At 40.0% G+C, this 22,699-nt stretch overlaps 1 protein-coding gene across 1 annotated transcript in view; it reads left to right on the top strand.

Moving 5' to 3' along the window:
• The window catches only part of DCC (DCC netrin 1 receptor), a 1,175,771-nt gene that overhangs the window by 1,095,385 nt on the left and 57,687 nt on the right, over positions 1-22,699 (top strand). Inside the window, exon 23 of the mRNA XM_087927493.1 lies at positions 8,993-9,155. Within this exon, the coding sequence (XP_087783619.1) occupies positions 8,993-9,155 (163 nt within the window). The remainder of the gene's footprint in view (positions 1-8,992; positions 9,156-22,699) is intronic.

Genomic DNA, 22,699 nt, shown 5'->3' with positions numbered 1-22,699 from the left:
AAAACCAAGATCATGGCCATCAGCAAACAATCCATTAATTTACCATTGATAAGTTTGGAAGGAATGCCACTAGAAAAAATCAAAAGGATCACGTACCTCGGTTCTAATTTACATGAAATCTGGGACATGACCTCTGAAGTAAAGACAAGGATAGAGGAAAGCTCCAACAGCATTCTTCAAAATGGAAAAGGTCTTCTGCAGTCACGACATAAGCCTAAGACTGAAAATCAGGTTTGTCAAGATGCTACCTCTTTTCTATCCTGCTCTACAGAGTGGAGAGTTGGTCTCTGACAGAAAGCCCCTTGAAGACACTAGAAGTATTTGAAATGTGGATTTACAGGCAGCTATTAATGTATAAGTTGGGTTGACAAAATAAGAAATGAGGAGGTGATCAGTCATCTGGGAAAGCCAAGGGAAATAATCAAGACCATAAAAAAGCGAAAGGTATAATATTTTGGATATGTGATGCGACACCCAGAAAAGAACAAGAATTACTTACATCTGGAATTACACATCTACAATGTGTTTAATTGGAGCCTCTCTTCAAAGACTAGTTTAGAAGCTGCTATTGATCCCACATGCAAGTTTTCATACAAAAATTGGCTGAAGTGGGACTCTATCCCCAAAGGGAGACAATTAAAAGAAGACCTCTTCTGATCCACTAAATCCCTGCTAAATTGTCTTTGCAAAAACCAATATAAGAAAGCACGGAAGCTGTTACTGGAGACCGTATGCATTTAGCATGCAGTCTCTTTCAGTGATTTCACTGACATAAACAGAAAGAGATCATCAGACCAGACTTGATATATATCAATTATTGCTGAAAGGATAGTAATCATAATTTTGAATCAAGTATGCTACACAATACATTAATTTAACATATTTTGTGCCAGATTGTGAGCAGAGCATTAAAGCAGGCAGTCAAATGAGTCGGCAGATAGGAGGCCCATTATGCCATAAACACCAGTGGGCAGGAAAATAAAAGTCCATCACTTCTCTTATCCCATCTTCAAGGACATAATGGTAATAATGATGTCTGATGAGCTCCACTAACTCCTAACCTAATGGATTTTAGTGCAGTAGGAAATGACTGGAGCCACACTCAGCAGTGGTTTTGATATTTTCCAGCTTTCTGGGTTACTTTCACTTAAACCTTGTAAAGCTCCGTTTTCTAAAGCCTTAGTGAAAGATAAGACAGTTCTTTTCTGCAGCCTCAGATTTTAAAGGACCTGACTTTTTTAAAAGAAGGAGGCGGAGGGAAAGGTAAAAAAGAAAACATATATTTGCATTCACTTTTCCTTCAGCAGATAGAGTGGAACTGACTGATCTGCCTTTCCATGTCATTTTTTCTAGGTGTGGTCATGTCATTTTGGGTTTGGGGGGATTGGCACAAGCCACAATTGACTGTATGTTCCAAAAGACTATATGTTTCCTTGCAAATAGTTATCCATGATTGAGGCTGTCATCTTATCTATTTTATTTAACATCAGTTGATTAGAACAGAAAACACTGTTTAAAATAGAGGTGCAAATATCAATAAAGATGCAAATATCAAGAGGTGCAAATATCACTGCTGAAAAAAAAACCCTGAAGAATAGCTTGAAGGTTAAGAGTTCTGTGGGAAGAACTATTTTTTCCCAGCAAATTTTAACCCTTTCTTATACTGCAAACAGATCCATTCCCCTCCTTCTCTTATTCCCATTCTGCATTTTTTTTTCTTGTTGCTTCTAAGAGGAAGAAGTGAAATACCTGTACATGTAAGATTTGGTTTGTAAGAGAGAGAATTGTTGACTATAAAAGGAAAAACAGGGTGGTATTTGCAGATGAAGGATCAATTCATTTTATAAGGAATTGATTAGGGAGCTGGAGGCTAAAACATAAAGAATGATTACAGAAATTGGGTATGTCTAGTTTAGTGAAAAGAAGGACATGATAGCAGTGTTCCAATACTCGAGGAGCTCCCACCAAGATGAGGGGTCAAACTAATTTCCAAAGCACCAAAAGGCAAGACAATAAATAATGGATGAAAACTGACCAAGAAGAGAAGCAACCTAGAACCAGAGGTGGGATTCTACCAGTTCGCACCTTTTCGCTAGAATTGGTTGTTAACATTCTAAGCAGTTTGGAGAACCAGTTGTTAGAAGAAATTACTGGCCTAATCCTGTAAGGAAGGCAGGAAGGAAATGTTCTGGTGTTGCTTACAGAAACTGCCTCTCCATTAACCCTTATTACATTCTTGGCAGGACTAGACTTCCTAGTCCTGCCAAGAATGTAATAAGGGTTAACTTCCTGTCTCAGGAACTTCTCCGAAGTTTTTTTCCCCTCCTTTACTGGTACTTTGCTTGTGTGGAGTGACCATTCAAAGTTACAATGGCACTGAAAAAAGTGACTTATGACCATTTCTCACACTTACGACTGTTGCAGCATCCCCACAGTCATGAGAGACCAGGCGAGGAGATGCGTGCCTTGATGTGAGTGATATTAAGTTGGCCACGCCCAGCTAATAACATAACCACCAAGCTACGCCCACCAACTTAGCCACCCCCACAGAACCCATTGTTAAAAAAATTGAATCCAACCCCTGCCTAGAACTAAAGGGAAATTTCCATTGGTTGACCAATCAACCCATAGAATAACCTGCCTTCAGAAGTTGGAGGCACTCCATCTCTGGATGCTTTCAAAAAGAGACTGGACAACCATTTGTCTGAAATGGTATGGGGTCCCTGCTCAAGCAGCGGGTTGGACTAGAAGACCTCCAAGGTCCCTTCCAAATCTGTTGTTCTGTCCTATTCTATGTTTTATGTCCTACAAAAAGATGACCATATTGTTCAGATAGGGAGAAGATCCACATTTAATCTGTGACAACAAGATAGACGTGAAATCTGGTGATGGCTTCAGGACTAGCCCATTATATTGGAGTTGCTTTTCATGAAAGTTCATTTCCCAATAAAATGGTTCAGTTTGGAAACTACTAGCAAATTTCATTATGTATTTCATGGGTAATTAATTTTAATTGATAGTTATTATGTTTCCTCCTATTTTCCCTACGTTGACATGGTAGAGAAGCTGGATATTTTACAAAGATTTTTTTTTTAATGACTAGTCTTTCTTTTGTAATGGGAGTTCATTGTGGCCTGCTTCTTTTTAAGTAAATAGGGATACATCTTCGTATAGCAGTACAAGCCCATGGTAATTTGGGGTAGGTTTCTTGTTGTTTTTTCTCTCATATATTTCTCAAACCATATTTTTCTCTTGTTAGGCTTCTGTTTTCTTTTTGGAGCAGGATTCATGTGGCCTTGGCAGGCGGTAAATTGTATTTCTTTTTATATGGCACTTCTTTACAAAAATAGTAATAATAAACAAAACAAAGCAGGTAAGAGGAATAAAATATGAAAGTGGAGCGGTATGTTGTTGACTTCCTATAGATCAAACGAGTTGGATATTTCTCATAAATTCTAATCTTTTATATCTCACGCCATAGGTAAATACAGCATAAAACACCTTTTTTTAAAAAAAAAAAGAAAATGAGTCTCATAAACCTTCTGTGAGGTATCTTCATCACATTTTGGAATCCATGCTGTGTCCATGTATCTAATGGTTCTGATCCAAACAATTTCATTTTTTTAGTTGTGGGACCGGTGAGGTTCATTTACATTTGAATGCAGAATTATCTAATTTAATCTTTTCAAATCAAGGCAAGAATGGAAACTGGGTCATTCGGAATTCAAAGTGTATTTAACAACAATGTAAAAAGAATACTATGGAAAAGTGTATCAAATAATGAATATATTCTTTAAAATGTAGCAAAGAAAATAATTTGAATACATTAGTCCAAATAGAAAAAAATATTTCAGAAAAGTGCTTCAAAATACATGTAGATGTTATTGCACACAATTGGAAAAGTTTATTGCATAGACAATCTGACTTTAATATTTCTGAAAATAAGAAAAAATAATTGTGTGATATTTGTGGAAATAGAAACTGAAAGGCAATAAAATTAAGAGATTTGCCTATCATTGGACAACACACAGGATATGTATTTAAGATGTGATCCATGGATCAATAAATACATGAAGAACATTGCAGAATCATGCAGGAAAATTCCACACAACTCCACTTTGTACTGTCAAAGTACAGTAATACAATATAATTTTTCATGGCATAGTCTACACAAAATATTCTGCAAATAATCTTAGAGAACCCCTGTAAGAAAGGAAGTTCCAGATCATATTGACAAGGCAATATGTATGTTTGAGAATCTTATCTGGAATTCCACAAACTTGATGACACCTGAGTAGATGTGATTGCTAATTTTAGACAGAAGAGATTGGTCTTGTTTGCATAATCAGGCCAATCATATATTCCACTCCCATCTCCAATCACGCACATTTGTATATATGGTCACTTTTCTGCTACTTTGTAACTTGCATGCTCTCTACTATTCCAATTTAGTTTGTCTTCTGAGAGTACCAACAAGATGTCTGGAATCTTTTGAGATAAAGAGGATCCTGAAATATTTATTTGTTAATTGATTAAATTAATTAAATGTGTAAAGTGACTCTGAATTTAGTTTCTCCTTCCTTCCTTCCTTCCTTCCTTCCTTCCTTCCTTCCTTCCTTCCTTCCTTCCTTCCTTCCTTCCTTCCCTCCTTCCTTCCTTCCTCATTCTCATTCTCATTCTCATTCTCATTCTGTCTAGATCAAACTTTAAACTACCAGAATGAAGTCACCTTCTTGGCTTTGCCATTGGCCAAAAATAAGTCATTATTGGTACATGTTTGTGGTAGTAGCCAACATACCAGCAGGTGGGCTGGCTTTTGTGTCTCTCCACATTCATATAGTTGTGTTGTTACCCACTAAGAGCCTCCACTTGAGCATATTGGTTTTACACTTAGGCACTCCAACTCTCAACCTGTTCAGGGACCTCCAGGAACTATAGGAAAAAGCAGATACTTTAGTCATATCCTCCATTTATTTATTTATTTATTTATTTATTTTGTTTGTCAAACATGTACAAGATAACAAGTATAGGTATGAACATAAACATGAACAAAGTAAATATAAATAAATGGGGATAGTAAGACAGGGACGGTAGGCACGCTGGTGGGCTTATGCATGCCCCCTTTAAAGAATGGGGTGAGGTCCACGGTAGACAGTTTGAGACTGAAGCTGTGAGTGGTTGAGGCTTGTTAGGGATACACCCTAGCAGAATCTGCACGGCAGTCAGGCAGGCAGGCAAAATATGTGAGATAAACGTTTTTGTAGCTTACACTCAGTAAAACAGATACACAGTGCTAGTTAAATAGTTTATTCCAGTAAGAGTTATAGCATAGTCAAACAGTCCATATATCATTCACTAGTTCAGTCCGTCCAGGGATTATTCAGTTGCAAATTCCAGTGTTGAAAAAGAGGTCAGTAAACTTACAAATATCAGTCCAGTAATATATCTCCTTGCAGTAGAGATATGAAGAAGTCAAAACCTCCTTTCTTCCTTCAACGTTCAGCAACTCAGCAGTAGGGAAACACGCAGTTAACAAACCATCAATCCATCAATCCATCAATTGTCAGGAATCGTCAGCAATTCAGCAGGTTCTCTTGCTCCCTCTTATGGAGGTTCAACACCACACCCAAAATTACATGCTTTGCAGTTTAAAGTGACACACACTTAAACTTACTATCATAGTTTATATATATTATTTTACCCAAACTACATTAGGTAACCTTGTTATTCCTAACAAGGCTATAACAACGGAGTCAGATAAGGCATTCCAGGCATTGACCACTCTGTTGCTGAAGTCATATTTTCTGCAATCGAGTTTGAAACAGTTTAATGCTATTCCTTGCTCAATGGTCTCCTTCCCCCATCTTTTAATTCAATTTTATTCTTGTGTACCTTCAAGAATGCTTGTTCTTGTGATAAAGCTTTGCCTAGATCTGAGTCAGCGGGCTTGGGGCATATGTCCATTTAGAGGATGTTGAAGATCATTCTCTTGCTTAGCTCTCTCGACATCTGCTCTCCTGGTCTTAGGTGAAGTAATGTCAGCAAGAGGGTATATTACCTCAATTGGGGAAGGTTTGAGGCATTCTGTCGTTAAGCTTACTGCTTCATTGACAGCCATGTCAACTTGTTTTATTTTCAATTATAAGAATTTTTTTAAAGGGCAGGTAGCATAAGGCACCTCTAGTGCCAAGGCAAATGAACATTCTTTGCTATCCCATTGTCTATTTGTTGCCTCTAGGGCTAAGAGTTAAGAAGAATTCAATTTTAGTAGCAGCATGGAGGAACAATTTTTAGCTTTCTTCTAATTTATCATCTTATAAATTGCAGGATATTGATTTAGCAAGGGAGGAGAAAAGCACTAATATCCACATGCATTTCAATGCACATTTCTTCTCAAGTGTTCCTTTTTTGTCCATACGTAGCTCAGAATATAATCTAATTTTCTCATAGAGAAACTCATAGAAGAACGGTTACAGGAACTGGACTTGGCTAGTCTAGTGAAGAGAACAACTAGGGTAGACATGGTCCTTCTCTTCACTAGACTAGTGTTGCAATATTTGAGTGTTCCAATATTTGAGAGGCTACCACAGAGAGGAAGGGGTCACACTATTTTCTAAAGCACCTGTAGGCCAGACAAAGAATAATGGATGGAAACTGAACAAGGAGAGATTCAGCCTGGAAATAAGGAGAAACTTTCTGACAATGAGAATAATCAACCAATGGAACAGCTTGCCCTCAAAAGTTGTGGGAGCTTCATCACTTGAGACTTTCAAGAAGAGATTGGACTACTATTTGTCAGAAATGGTGTAGGGTCTCCTGCTTGGTCGGGTTGGACTAGATGACCTACAAGGTCCCTTCCAATTCTGTTAATCTGTAATCTGTAAAGATGTTCTGGGATTTCCATTTTCCTAAGGATCTTCCACCACTTTGCAATGGACTATGCAATCAAAGGCTTTTTTATCTGAGTCACCAGTTGCCTTGTTTTGGGTGATTGTTGGCTTTCTCAATTATCCAGCATGCAACACCAATAATGTCTCTTGTTTTTCAAGTTTTTTAAAAAACATATTAAACATCTGGTATTGTCCTTTTTGTATAGCATTCTAACAAATTAGCATGTGAAATTAAGGTCACAGTGTGCTGCTTTGCAAACTCTGCTAAATCTCCTTTCTTTAGTAATGCTATATTGATCGATCTCTTTCTCTGTGTGTTGTTGTCCACATTTGTGGACCTAGTTCTGTTAAAACCTTAACTGATTCTTCTTCTGTTGCTTGCTATATTTCTGTGGATATTTTATTTCCATAGCTTTATGACTTGGTAGTTACTAGACAGCTGAGCTAACTTCATCTGCCTGCTATTACTTATAATGATGAAATATCTTCAAAGTCATAAGGTGTTAACATATGTCACTTGTACCAAATTTCATTATGTTCCTTCCACCTTTGTTTATTCTTCTTGGAATCATTTTCTCTCATGTTTCAGCATACTACTTTGGCAGAAAAATAAATCATTTCTTCATGTCTGTTTGCTATGTCTTACAGTCCAAATACACTTTCCCCTATATCCAACTTTGACATTCCAGACTCTAGCCATAAGCAGTAATTCTGCCAGCACAACTTCAGATTTTCTTTCTTTCTTTCTCTTTCTTTCTTTCTTTCTTTCTTTCTTTCTTTCTTTCTTTCTTTCTTTCTTTCTTTCTGTCTCTTTCTTTCTGTCACTTTCTTCTTTTCTTTTCTCTCTTTCTCTTTCTTTCTCTCCTTTCTTTCTTTCCTTTTCTTTCTTTCTCTCTCTCTCTTTCTCTCTCACTCTTTTTCTGTCTCTTTCTCTTCTTTTCTTTCTTTCTCTCCCTCTTTCTCTCTTTCTGTCTTTCTTTCTTTCTTTTCTTTCTTTCTGTCTTTCTTCATAACAACATCAGCAACTCTATGTCTTTAATCTAATTATGCCTACTGCAAATGACATTAGTACTCCAAACAATCCTCAACTCTTCCTCAATGGGATGCTTATTGCCTATTTGCCTAAATGAATGGTTTAGTATTATCGTTTCTTACATACAATATTATGAGATGATGCCTGTGCCATTGTCATTAAAGTGACCATCCATTTCCAGTATCTTCCTATAACGCTCTTGCCCAGTATAAGTTGCTACTTGCTTTAATTGGGCAACTGGCATGACCTTCATAGGTAATGTTACTAAAGTATATACTCCTGACATTCATTACTGATGTTCTTTCCCTCCCAGGGACATGCCACCATAACTACCACCACTGCCACCTAGATAAGGCAATTCTGCCGTAATTACCAATATATTAAAGGGCTCTGTATCCAGTTCTTGCAGTTGTTTATGATGGCAGCATAATTTATAGAAGTAATGCATGAATGCACAATAATATGAACCAACCATAGATCCTCCATGTTCAAAGATCTGGTACATTAAACTTCACAGAGCCAAATGACACTATTTTATAGCTGTGGCATAAATGGCTGTTCATGCTAATCACATTCAAATGATAAATTTGATTTGTTTATCAGTTTAAACAGCCGTCAGAACATGCAGTCAAATCAGATCAACATTTTCATTCAAAGCATGGATGAGATTCATTAAGTTTTCTCAATTGATCTGAATTGTCAAATCTGTTTTGATCTGAAATCACCCTCAGGTTGAGCAGCAGAGCTGAATTTTCATAAAGAGGTTGCATTTTTGTCAGATTTGGGGGGCAGAGGTTTGATACCCCAACACCATATAATCAATTATTCTGAAATTAAAGCCCATTCACACCTTCCTTTTTGATATGGACAAATTATCTCATGAATCACCTTGTATCAGACATCAATCATTCACTGAAGAGACAATTCTCAATACTTGTTATAATGAAATAGAACTAATCCTGAAATAATTTTTTTTTTTAGTTGCTTCAATGCTCAGATAAATCTCTGCAATTCATGTTAACAATTCACTTAATAAAGACAACCCACCAACATATTTCTAATATTTCAGAGCCCCCCATTGGACAGATGCACCCTCCGCATGGAAGTGTAACCCCTCAGAAGAATAGCAATCTTCTCGTCGTTATTGTTGTGACTGTCGGGGTCATCACTATTGTTGTGGTCGTGATTGTGGCTGTGATTTGTACAAGGCGGTCATCAGCACAGCAACGAAAGTAAGTCATTTGAACATCTTTGTCAATTCACCCAAGGGCTTGAGATACTTAATATCATTTCATTGTAGGGAGGTTTCCCATTTATTTCATTTCCTGAAATTTGTGTCAAAGTGTTGATGGCACTACAGACAAGTAAAAACTGCCTAGCACATTTCTGTGACTTGAAGAGCAATCCAGATAGTCACTTGAATATACCACGGTGATTAAGAAGTACAGTAATATACTGAATAAATGATTATTTCCCTCTTACTTAACTATACAATGATGATTAAGATAACTGGGGCCTTTTCCCATTAATGTAAATCTTGATAGTACTACAGACACATAAAAATAGAGTAGCACATTTCTGTGATTTGGATGGCAATCCAGATGGTCACTTAACTATGATGATGATTAAGAAGTACAGTAATATATTGAATAAATGATCATTTTCTCTTTCTCAAGATGGGACTTCAGATTCACCTTTCCTGGAGCTGGAATTAATAGGGATTTCATATCCAGAATAAAGTTGGCAATCTACATCCTCTGAGGTCCTTTATTTTTAAATCACCGGAGCATTATCTAAATATTGTGTTGATTTTAGCAGCATGGTCCTATTATATTTTCAGATGAAAAACTCAAAAGAACTGCAATGTTAAAACTCAAATAGTTAAAACTCAAAGAAAAGATTGAATTCTCATCTCCACAAAGAAAAAAATGCAAGGAAATTAAAACTCTTGGTTCGTAGGGAAGATACAGTCTGGCCTATTTTGCCAAATATCCAAACTACAAGTCTCTGATGTATAAGATGAACAAATGGAGAATGACTGTTGGAAGATGAATGGCCACTTATCTTATCTGAAATTTAAGATCTTTAATGAAGCAATTGAGATCCTACACTGAAGCCTTCACAGAATGAGAAGCAGAAATCTAGATATCCTGAGTGCTCTTGGGCAGTTTATCCTAGCCTGGATAATTTTCAGATACCTGTACTTCAACCCCCAGAATATCCTAGCCTTGATGACCATTGCTGAGAATTCAGGAATGTTAAGTCCACACATCTGGAAGTTGCCCAGATAGGGAAACATTACTTTAAAATAACTCTATCCACTGTGATTTCTCACTGATAAAAGGCAATCAAACCAATACAAGGGAATATTTGTACCTCTGGATTGAATTGTGGGGTCCTTGGTGATCTCTGAGCTTGGTTGTTTTCTTGCAGATATTTCATTACCCAATGAGGTAATATCTTTAGGGCTGGGCTAGCACTGAAGATGTTACTAGCTGGGTAATGAAACATCTGCAAAACAACAACAACAACCAAGCTCAGGGAAAACCAAAGACTGCACAATCAAACTAGTGTCAGGTCTTCCATTGAGGCTATGAAGGTTTGCTTATGATAGTCCACATCCTTGTGTCTTGTGTGTCTTCTAGACTAGACTTCCCTTAAAAGCTCCCATTCCAGAAGGTTTGTGCTTTCAGTTCCTTACAATATTTTGTTCCAAATTTTTCAAAAGGCAACAATTCTGAAGAACTAAAGAAGCTTCTTGGATGAGAAGGAAAAATAAATCTTCAAGGAAAAATAAAGTACAGTTGCGTTTTGAAAAAGCACCTTTGGGACAACTATGACCTGAGTAACTGAGAATCTCCATAGACTCTCACCTTTTCTTCTTTTCATCTGATTAACAGACAGCGTAGTGAATTCAAAAATGTGGTTTTTACTTGAATCTAAAAGTATTTCCAAAGTAAAATAGACATGAGAATTTGATTGGGCACTCTTCTTTTGCCTTAGAAAACCATTAGTTTTCACCCATTAAAGTAGAAGCAAGCTTGAAAAAAGTCAATCTTACAAGTGAAGGCAGAAAATTAAGCTCCTGTTAAAATGCGTTCTAGCACTACTTTTTCTTAATGGTGATAAGCAACCATTAGTTTGGGGCAGACTTTGAAGATGAGTGGTGAAAATGACGAAGGATCACCCAGGTGCTCTGAAAAATATATGGTATTAGCCATTTCAGGCTCTCAGTCATTTTTCTGTTGGATAAATTTCTGCTTTCAGTTTTGTGCACAGCGTCCCTGAGCTCCAACATTGTATTTTCAAATATTGGCTCTAACACTGAATTTAGATGTACATTAGGTCCTGCATGACCACAGGGAAGCTGTTCAACTGTACTCTACTAATAACAATAACTCATAAAACCCAAATTATATATTCTTACTACTACATCCATTATATCTGAGGCTCCCTTTATCAAAACATGTAAAAGGAAAAAGGTAAAGATGTCCCTTTTTCAGTTGTGTCTAACACTTTGGTCTGTGTTGTCTGTGTGTCTCTGTGTGTGCTCATCTCTGTTTGTTAGTCAAAGAAGCTACCATTGTCCAAAGACACCTCTGTGGATATGTGGTCAGCATGACCATATTCTGACGTGCACAAAATGTTACCTTGCTACCAAAGTGGTATCTATTTACCTACTCGCATTTGCATGCTTTTAAACTGCTAGGTTGGCAGGAGCTGGGGCAAATAATGGAGACTCGCCCCATCATGCAGTGCTCAGGTCTAGAATATGAGCTGTCAGCTTTCTAGCCAACAAGCTTAACATCTTTAACCACTGAGCCATCCCCCATTATGTAAAAGGAAAGGAAAATGGAAAAGCAGCATTTCAAGGCAGAAATATCTTTAACTAAATACTATCATGGCAAGCATATGAATCTATATTTCTTTTGTGTTAGTTTGCCATTGTTTGAGTAGAACTTTGAGCTGTGGGACCTTTTAAACTATACAATAAGCTAAAACTGGCATTTATACCTAGCCACTAAATAAAAAACCTGATGCTAATCCTTTCTCAGCCATCCTTTCTTCCTATGATTTAAGCATTTCAAACTACAGAGATGTAAGACTGCCTCTAACACTCCGAGATGTTGTAAATAAAAAGGAAAGGGATTAACTTTTATTTTTTATTATATCGGTGAATGCAAAAGAAAGTCCCCTTTCAGAAACTAACTGTTTAACACTTGCAAAAAGTAACTCTGATCTCTTTTAGGTATAGTCGTAGATTGCCCTGTTTGCGCTGACAATGCACTGGTTTTCCTTGTTGCAACTTTTATCTCTCTGTGTTTGTATTTGCATTAAACCAATTGTGTTTCCTTTACTGGAGATGCATACCACAAATAGATCTGATAATGCCTTTTCTTTGGTATTGTTATAGATATAGTAGAGATACATAAACCATCAAGCATTTCCCTTTTGAGATGAATAACTTTATGCAAAGAATAATAAAGGGAGTAAGGAACAGAAAATTAAAGAAATTAAAAGCAAGAGATGAGAAAAAGAGAAGTGAATATAACTAAATCTAGTTATGTTAGCATGATCCATAGTGCAACTTTCATATCTTCTATCCTTGCACACAATTGATTTCCATTGCATTCATATATCATAACTTACAGGATATTTTGTTCCGTAAACTTCTTACATCTTTCTTTTCGAGAATCTCATCAACTCCACCCAACCATGCCTTTCCAGTCTTCCTCTTCTCAACTCACTTATTCATTGTTATCACATTGGTTTTGTAATTATGGAGTCCTCGATGCTGTATGAACTTGCTTGTTTACTTGCAAATATTTCATTTCCCAATTAAACATCATCAGTGCAAGCAATGTGAGGTTTGTTCTCTGTTTATATATAGCTTGGCTTGCCAGTTATGGTAGGGGTATAGTTTTCTCCTTGGTAGTTCTTTGATTAGGATATTGTTTTCTGATTGATTTTTTTTGGGGTGTGTGTGTGGTTTTAATAGCTACTTATCTGGCATTGCTTGATGGAGAGGATGTGTTTCGGTCATTGTCTTTTTTGAATGGTGTGTAAATATGATTTATTTCTATGAGTCTATTGATGGATTATTTGTCTGAATGCTAGTCTTCAAGGAATCCCCTGATTGTTTTGGATTTAGTTTGGTCTAAGATACTCCCATTTCCCCAGTTGAAACTATGGTTGAATCTGTCCGTGTACTTTGAAATTAAGGGATTTTCATCATGTCTTCTCACTGCTAATTGGTGTACACAGATGTCCCTATTATGCTTTTGTCTCTCTATCATATTTAGTCACTGTTACACAGTCCTTACAAAGTATGTTGTAGATTATTCCCGTTTATTTCTTCCAGGGCTGCTGAGTCTTTTTGGTTTACTTAAAATGTTTTGGAGAGCTTTAATTAGTTTGTGTGATGTGGTAATGCCTTGTGGTTTCAATATGTTGTTTTTGATATATTTTTAATGCATGGTAGTGTTATTCTTTTCATAGTTGTGCTGTAGTAGTACATAAGCTGTGCTGTAGTAGGTTAACCAGTCAGGCAGCCAAAAAAGCTAATGCAATCCTAAAATTTCATTAGATTTTTAACAGAGGGATACAATCAAAATCAAGTGAGGTACTAATACTACCCTATAAAGCCTTCGTGAAATCACTCCTGGAGTACTGCATCCAGTTTTGGTCTCCACACTATAAAAAAGATGTTGAGACTCTAGAAAAAGTGCAGAGAAGAGCAACCAGGATGATTAGGGGACTGGAGACTAAAACATATGAAGAACAGTTACAGGAACTGGGCATGGCTGTCTGGTGAACAGAAGGACCAGGGGAGACATGATAACAGGGTTCCAATATTTGAGGGGCTGCCACAGAGAGGAAGGGGTCAAGCTATTCTCCAAGGCACCCAAAGGCCAGACAAGTAATAATGAATGGAAATTGATTAAGGAGAGGTTCAACCCGGAAATAAGAAAAGAAATTTCTGACAGTGAGAACAATCAACCCATGGAACAGAAATTGCTTTCGGAAGTTGTGGGAACTTCATTATTGGAGGCTTTCAAGAATAGATTGGACTGCCATTTGTCAGAAATGGTGTAGGGCCTCCTGCTTGGGTGGGGGTTGGACTAGAGGACCTACAAGGTCCCTTCCAACTCTGTTAAACAGTTGAACTTTTTAATAAATTTGTGTGAGTATCCATTTTGTTACCTAGTCTGTTTCCTTTTTCTGGGGTTCTTAGTTGCTGCAATGGATTTGTACTGATCTAAATAATGTTCTTACACAGCTTCTCTTGCGGGAGGTTGGGCTGTTATTTTAGTAATGGAGCAGATTTTAGTAATGGAGTTATTTTAGTAATGGTTTGTCTGGATTCTATTTCAATAGATTCGTGTTTCTAGTTTGCTGCCATTTCCTCAGCTGCTGATGTCCTGGAATGATAATGTGTGTTTGCTTCCTTCTTCTCTTGTGAATTTTACTCCTTTGAAGATGTTGTGGATAATTGCATGTGTCTTCTTTAGTTGTTCCTTTTTTTATTATGTTGATGAAGATGTTGTCTAAATAACAGATCTATACTTCTGATTGTATGTGTGGGAATGCTATAGTTGCTGCATTATAATCTCTGCCAGGAGTCCTGAGAGTCAGTGGTAGGTTGCTGCTGGTTCAGACTGGTTCTAGTAAACTGGTAGTTCTGACAATCAGCTGGCCCCACCCACTCGCTCCCGCCCACCCACATCCAGCCTATCCTGTCCTATATTCCCATCTTTTTCAGCTTAGCTGATTCGCACGGCACAATGGATTTCATGTTCCTCGGCTGTTCTACTTACTTGGTGTTTTTTTTTTTAAAGCTGCACATGCGCATGATGCGCGCGCTCACAGAACCAGTTGTTAAACCAGTTGCAGCCCACTACTGCTGAGAGTGGAGATCTCACGGCTGTCCTCTGATTTGTTGGCATATTTCTCCATCAAACTGAAATTAGGTAGTGAGGCAAAGTTGATGAGCTCCACGATTCTGGGTATTTCATTCTTTAGAGAATTTGGCCAGGCTGGGAGTGTCGTGTAGTACTGGAGTCATGGACTGTTTCTCTAGTTTTGGATCTATGGATGTGAAGAATACTGCTACACCAAATGAAACCATCATTTAATCTTCTTATATTTTGGGGTATTTTATTTTCTGGAAGTCATGTAGTGAACAATTGATAGAATATTCACTCCCCTCTGAGATGTCCGATATTTTTTTTTCTACGTTATTTGGCTACATTGTATGTTTGCATCCCTGGTAATGATGTACTTAAATGTCCTGCATATTGGGCTTATGTATTTTAGGACATCTATAGAAACATAGGAAAATATGTCCATTATTTTTTTTTATCTGCCAATGGTTTCTTGGTTTTTGTTCTTTTGAAGAAAGTCCACTTGCCTCCTGAAAAACCACCTTTGAGACAACCATGATCTGGATGACTGAGAATCTCTACAGACTTTTAGCTGTGCAATTTGGGATGAACACCCTTTGAGCACTTGGAGGTTTATCTGTGTCCTCAGGGTCACCTGAGTTAGTGCTGCTGGTTTCTGTAGTTTTCTGTAGGGATGAGAAACCCTTCAAATGGTGTGGGAGGAGGAATGGATTTCCAGAGAAAAATTGCAGACTACAGGAACCAGGAACATTACTCATGTGACTCTGAGGACACAGATAAACCTCCAAGTGCTTTAATGACCCTCTAAAACTGTGATGGTGAATCTGTGGCACGCATGCCACAAGTGGCACGCAGAGCCATTTGTGCTGGCACACGAGCCACAGGCAAACTTACCTCAATGTACATGCGCACACTTCACAGCTGATTTTTTTTTGGGGGGTGGGGTGTAGTTTGAGGCCTTTTTCGGCCTCCCAGAAGCTTGGAAAAAGCCTCTGCAAGGCTTCTCAGGATGAATTATAGGCCCATTTCATCACTTCCTGTAATACCGGAAGTGACAAAACGAACCTATAATTCAGCCTGAAAGGCCTTTCAGAGGCTTTTTCCAAGCCTCTGGGAGGCTGAAAAAGGCCTCAAACAAGTCAAAAAATCAGCTGTGAAGCGAAGTGCAGGTAAGGGGGTGGGGTGGGGGAATTGTGCATGCATGTGCAGGGGATGTGAAGTACACATTGCATTCTGGATGCTGGCACGTGAGTGCGGATGCACCGGCGTGCTTGCAATTTTTGGCACAGGAGCCCAAAAAGATTAGTCACCACTGTTCTAAAAGGATGCAAATTACCAGCTGTCTGCAAAGCATATAAATCCTTCCATTCCCCACTAGACTGTCAGAGCTGAAGAAGCTTCTTGGATAAGAAGCGAAATGTCTTCAGAAGGAAAAAAAAAAAAAAAACCAAGGAAGTCCAGTTGCCTCCCGAAAAAGCAGCTTTTGGACAATCTGTGGCAAGCCCTGTAGTTCAAATGGTGCTTCTCCAGTTGCAAAGAAGTCTAATTGGTTAGCATTTTCTATGTTTTAGTTGAGACCTTTGTGGAGAATAATGTGTTCTGATGTGGATAGTGGGCACTTGGACCTGTTTTCTACCCATTTGGCTTCAGGGATCCCTTTGTTTCAGGGATTTACCTTGAACAGTTTAGTACAGAGTTTTGTTTTCTTTTTTTCCAGCTTGTCGCAGAGATGTAGTCTTCATAGGGGCTGTCGGCGTTTTTGTGTGTTAGGGAGTCGTGTTTTTTTTTTTCTTCCAGTTGCTCCTTGAGGTTATGTGATGATGTGCCAGTATGTGTTTAGTCTGAGGTGAGCATCCCCAATCATTAACCATCTCATTTTTCACCCACTTGGATGAGATATTTTCCATCCAGCTGTGCAGCTTATTGGAGGTTGTATCTGACACTGGTGGGCAGGACATGCTGTCATAGGCATTCATGCAGAAAGAATAGTTGCTCCTTAGTGTTCTGTGGAGGTTTGCCTACATGCAAATTTATTCCATTTGCTGCTTTCTGAAGCATTTGACACCTATATGTGGTTCCAATAGAAAAGAATAGCTGTACATCAGTGTTGAACTGTGGACTCCTTTAGTCTTTCCAAGCTTGATTGGTTGCTTGACAAATTTATGATGGTTTGTTGGCTTTGTTGTACACCATTTGTTTTATGAGATAAGCAGCTATATACATTTGAAATATCTGGCAGTCCACACCTAGATAAGCAGGGTTTAATACCAGGCAAACAATCAAACAGAAAACTTTACCCTAATCAAGGAACTACCAAGGAGGAAACCACACCCCCTCCAAAACTGGCAGAGCCAACTACTATATGTAAACCATTATCCACACTTGTATTCGCTGATGATCTACTTACCAATAAAACATCTGCAAGCAAAGAATCAAATTAAAAGAGCATCAAGGACTCCTCAATTCAAACCTGAAATTCAGATATTAAGCAGATACTTCAGTGTATTTCCTTCTTACTGCTCACTTAGTTTTGAGCACCCATTCCTTCTTGACCCTTCTCTTGTTTTACCACACAAACTCCTTAAGTATCTCATTCCTGCGGCACTTAACTTTTATGCTTCATCTCACATCCATATTTTCACTCCTATACAACAATGTGAGTAGAAGTATTCCTTGTATATTTTACAGGTAAAGGTAAAGGTTCCCCTCACACATATGTGCTAGTCGCTTCCTGTTCTAGGGGGCGGTGCTCATCTCTATTACAAAGCCGAACAGCCAGCGCTGTCCGAAGACGTCTCTGTGGTCATGTGGCCGGCATGACTAAATGCCAAAGGCAGACAGAATGCTGTTACCTTCCCACCAAAGTGGTCCCTATTTTTCTACTTGCATTTTTACGTGCTTTCGAACTGCTAGGTTGGCAGAAGCTGGGACAAGTAATGGGAGCTCATTCTGTTAGGCGGTGCTAGGGATTCGAACTGCTGAACTGCCAACCTTTCTGATCGACAAGCTCAGCGCCTTAGCCACTGAGCCACCAGGTCCCTACATATTTTATATTTTATAAGAAATAGCAGTAGCACTTAGACTTATATACTGCCTCACAGCCCTTTCTAAATGGTTTACAGAGTCAAGATATTGCCCCCAAGAATCTGGGTCCTTATATAAGCAACATTCCTTATACATTCCAAAATATATTAAGATGATAGATAGATAGGTAGATAGATAGATAGATAGATAGATAGATAGATAGATAGATAGAAAGGTACTGTGTTTCCCCAACAATATGGCCTCCACCAATAAGAAGGCCCAGCATGATTTCTAGGCATGAGGTGAAATTAAGCCCCGCCCCCAAAATTTAGGCCTATTTAAACCATGCGTTTCCCCACCATTTCTCATATCGTTCATTAGAACTACATGAGGTGAAGAGAAATGGGGGGGGGAGGAAAGGGGGGGAGAAAACTTGCCTTTTGAAGCGCCATGCAGGTAGCCTAGCCTAGAATACCCTGATCTACTACTGATAGAACATCGGCTGATAGAAGCTCCCCGAAGGCAGAGTCACCAGCTGCTTCTATCAGCCGGTAGAAGCGGCCTCGGGGCCAGCACTTGTGTGCACTCCCCTTGCCACGAGGCCATTTCTGTCAGCTGATGGAAGCTCCCCAAAGGCAGAGTTACCAGCCACTTCTATCGGCCGGTAGAAGCGGGTGGTGACTCTGCCTTTGGGGAGCTTCCATCGGCCGATAGAAATGGCCTCATGGTGAGGGGAGCGCTCATAAGTTGTCTTTGAATTTACCAGCGGGGCAGGAGAGAAAGCACATATGCATCTGTGTCTGGATAAAAATTGTGAGATTGCGACGGAGGGAATCGGAGAAAAGGCCTTAGCCCAAATGTGTTCTTGTTTTGCTTTCCTGCCCATTCTCTGATCAATCTCTCCAGGGCAGCTCTTGGCCTAAAATCGCCCAGGTCTCCCTCAGCTAAAAGAGAGGGGAGGTCTCCAAAGACCGTCCCTAACCTCCGTCATTTGAGAGGACCAAATTCATTGCTTCTCAAAGTTAGACCCGCAAGTTTTTCAAAAGTTCTTCTGAATGCCTCAGACATCCGACGAAATCCAGAAATGTCTCGTGATTGAACTCAATCAAAAAAAAAAGAACCTGCACCTCGTCGCCAAGTCCCTGGTTTTAAAGCTCCTCTCTCATCCCGAATTATGCCAAAATAAGGGATTCTGAGGCTGGAGTTGGTTAATTGGTTAATGACGGGCGCTCTTTCAGGTGCTCAGAGAGAGGGGGGGGACAATAGGAGGTGTTGCTGAAGTTCTCAGACTCCCCCCAACTGTTAGCAGCGCTACCCATGAGCTATGGCCAGATTGCCTCGGATCATGTGCAGAGTGCCTTCGCCGTTCAACTGCCCCCCCATGACTCAAGGTTCATACTGAAATTAGGCCTTTCTAACCATCCCCTGCAAATATTTGGCCCTCACCAGAGCAATAGAAAGGACGGTTTAGCTTCTCCCCGGCCCTTCTTCGCTCCAGCTCCCTCCCGCCCTCCTGTGCCGTGGCGGTGACCCTTTCACACTCACCCTGTTCCCCACTGCATTCCCATGAAGACCGTTCCCGCATCTCTGTTTGGAAGCCCGCCCAATCTCCCTTCTAACAGTAGTGATCTCTGCTGCCTCCTCCCCAGCGGCCCCCCTGCTCCCCAAACCAGCAGCGGCGGCAGGTAAAGGGAGGTTGGCTGCCCTGGGACTTTGGCAGGGTGTCCAGAAAAGGTCTGGCCTGGGGAGGGAAGGGCGGTGGTGGGAACCCCGCAGATGCTGAAACTTTCCCTCACCAGAAGGGCTTGGCTGACCTGGTGCAGGGACGAGGGCTAGTAGGGGTGGTGTTTGTGTGTGTGGGTGGGAGAGAGAGAGAGAGAGAGAGAGAGAGAAACTCAGCTTGCTTCCCTTCTGCTAAGAAAAGTTTACAGCCACTCTCCCACACGCACTCCCCTCGCCACAAAGCCATTTCTATCGGCCAGTGGAAGCGGCTGGTGACTCTGCCTTTTGGGAGCTTCCATCGGCCGATAGAAATGGCCTCGAGGAGAGTGTGTGTGGGGCGCTCATCTCAGGAGCACCCTGCGGGCAGCCAGGCTTCACCCCAAAGCGGCTGGTGACTCTGCCTTTGGGGAACTTCCATCGGCTGATAGAAACAGCTTCATGACTAGGTGAGTGCGCGTTGGTGCTCGCCTCGGGGCCACTTCTACTGGCCGATAGAAGCAGCTGGTGACTCTACCTTTGGGGAGCTTCCAGTGGTGGCCTCATGGAGAGGTGAGTATGCATGGGGCACTCTAGGTGGAGGTGCCTATGGGGGAAGAAATTAAGTCACCCCCGAAAATATATCCTAGCTGTTTTTTCGGGGCTCAAAAAAAAAAAAAAAAGACCTGGGCTTATTTTATGAGAAACATGGTAGATAGATAGATAGATAGATAGATAGATAGATAGATAGATAGATAGATAGATAGATAGATAGATAGATAGATAGATAGATAGATAGATAGATAGACAGAAGATTGATAGACAAACAGACATATTCCTTATATATTTTGGCTGCAGCTGCCAAAGCCAATGCAGTCCCAGGCTGCTTTAAAAGAAGAATAGACTCAAGATCATATGAAGTGTTAATACCACTTTATAATGCCTTGGGAAGTCCACAATGGAATATGCATTTTGAGTGAGAAGCAAAATGTCTTCAAGGAAAAACAAAGTCCAGTTGCCTTTTGAGAAAAGCACCTTTGGGATTTTTATAAATAATAATTCATTCCAAACAGATCATATTGTTATCCAAGATTTAGAAAGAGAACAATTTATTATGCTGCACATTTATTTCTGTGCATTGCCTCAAGCCCCACTGACAATAAACAGGAACAGAATTTTGAGACAAGGCCATAGGAAGAAATGTCACTGATAAAAATAAATGAAAATGAATGACTCATTGTAGAATATGTTCTCCCTGTATAAATACCACTATCCTGTAAGACTTAAAGTAATAACTACTACTCAGATCATACTATCTCCCCATCTCTAATTTTTTGGGGCCTCTAAACCAGGGATATCGAGCTGGATTTCTTTGAAGGCCGGATCAGCATGGTAGTTCTCCTCTGCGGGCCGGGGGGGACAGGGAGAAGGAGGGAGAGGAGATGGATGCCACCTGCAGCACTTTGCCAGCCAAAATGGGGTGCATGGGGGGCCCCCATGCCTCATTTTCAGCCCCCAGGGCCGCCTGCAGCACTCAGGTGGCCAAAAACGGGCCGCATGGAGGTCCTGCAAGGCTCATTTTTGGCCTCCCTGGCCTATGAGCTCTACATCTTATGGGCTCTACATCTTATCAGCATCTTGGAGCCCAACATTACAGCTTGGCAGCCGATCCGAACTTGCAGCGACGGCTGCCGATGACATTTCACAGCCTTGGAGCTGTGAATCCCCGATCTTCACTTCGAGCCTGATATTGCAGCTTGGCAGCCAATCTGGACCAGCAGAGAGGTGGTAGATCCAGTTCTTTGCAGAGATCGACAGCCTCCCCCCTCCCATGGCCTGTTTTTGGCCAGCAGAGTACTGCAGGAGGCCGGGGAGGCCAAAAATGAGCCACAGGCCAGTTCTTCGATATTTCCAGGCCAGCCCCACAGGCCAGATTTAAGCGCCCCGTGGGCCGGATTTGGCCCACAGGCCTTGAGTTTGAAACCCTTGCTCTAAACTCTTCTGTCTCTTTCCATTTCCAGTGAAATTCCCTCTTAATGGCCTTAAGGGGAAACATAGGTTAGAGAGCATAGGAGAAGGAACTATATTTAAATCTCTCCTTGATGGTTTTTGGAATATAAAACTATTCCACCCAAAGAAGTACCTTGCATCAGTTCAGATCCTACACTCCATCATTAGCCCCCAATTTTGGAAGCATATCTGACAGGTCCTTCACATGTGCAATAAAATCACAAATCTAAAAGTAACACAAGGGAGTATATAGTCCAATGGGGATGGTCTTAACATCTCACTGTTAATTGTTATCACACTGTGTTAACACCACACTGTTAAATTTTTTCTCTTATAATGATCGGGTGTGCATAGAAGTAGCTCCCCAAGAGTAGCTGTTGCTTTAAACATTGATTCCTATTGGCTGAAGTAAATTGGGCATGCTAATTTAATTATGTAATGTTAATCTAAGTAGTCAATTCAAGCAAGTCTGGTTCATTTCTTTTTCCTTCGTTGTGTGCAAAAGAGAGACAGAATTAAAGAGGAATGAACTAAAATAGAGGTGGATAGATTCTTTTTGATTTGTAGAAGCACCTTGGTGATCAATATGGGTGATCCTTAATAACCATAACCAAACAGATTATGTGGATCCAACAAAGCCACTTCTAGGTAGGCAGCTGCCCTGAAAAATATGGAGGTGCTTGAATAGAATCAGGGAAGGCCACGGAAGAACTAGGGCAAAAACTTTTGAAGTGCAGAACAGCCAAGAGTCCCGACGTGACTGTGGTGCACTGGAACAAGTGATAATACATATAGTTTGAGAATGTCTTGTCAGGAATACTGCACCTGGAATACTGCAACCGACTTATGGTCACCATATTACAAAAAAGATGTTGAGACTTTGGAAAAAGTTCAGAGAGGAGCAACTAAGCTAAACAAAGGCCCGGAGACTAAAACACATGAAGAATGGTTGGAGGAATTGGGTTTGGCTAGCCTAAAGAAAAGAAGAACTAGAGGTGATGTGATAGCAATATCCCAGGATTTGAGGGGCTGCCACAAAGAAGAAGGGGTCAAAGTATTCTCCAAAGCACCAGAGGATCAATGGTTGTCAACTAATGAAAGAGAAAACCAACCTGAAATTAAGGAGAAACTTCCTAACA

This window comes from Pseudonaja textilis, chromosome 2 (assembly GCF_049901715.1).
Source record: "Pseudonaja textilis isolate UNSWEBS1 chromosome 2, rPseTex1.2, whole genome shotgun sequence".
Taxonomy (NCBI): Eukaryota; Metazoa; Chordata; class Lepidosauria; order Squamata; family Elapidae; genus Pseudonaja; species Pseudonaja textilis.
Note: the sequence above shows the minus strand (reverse complement) of the source record. Positions and strands in the feature narration are given on the sequence as shown.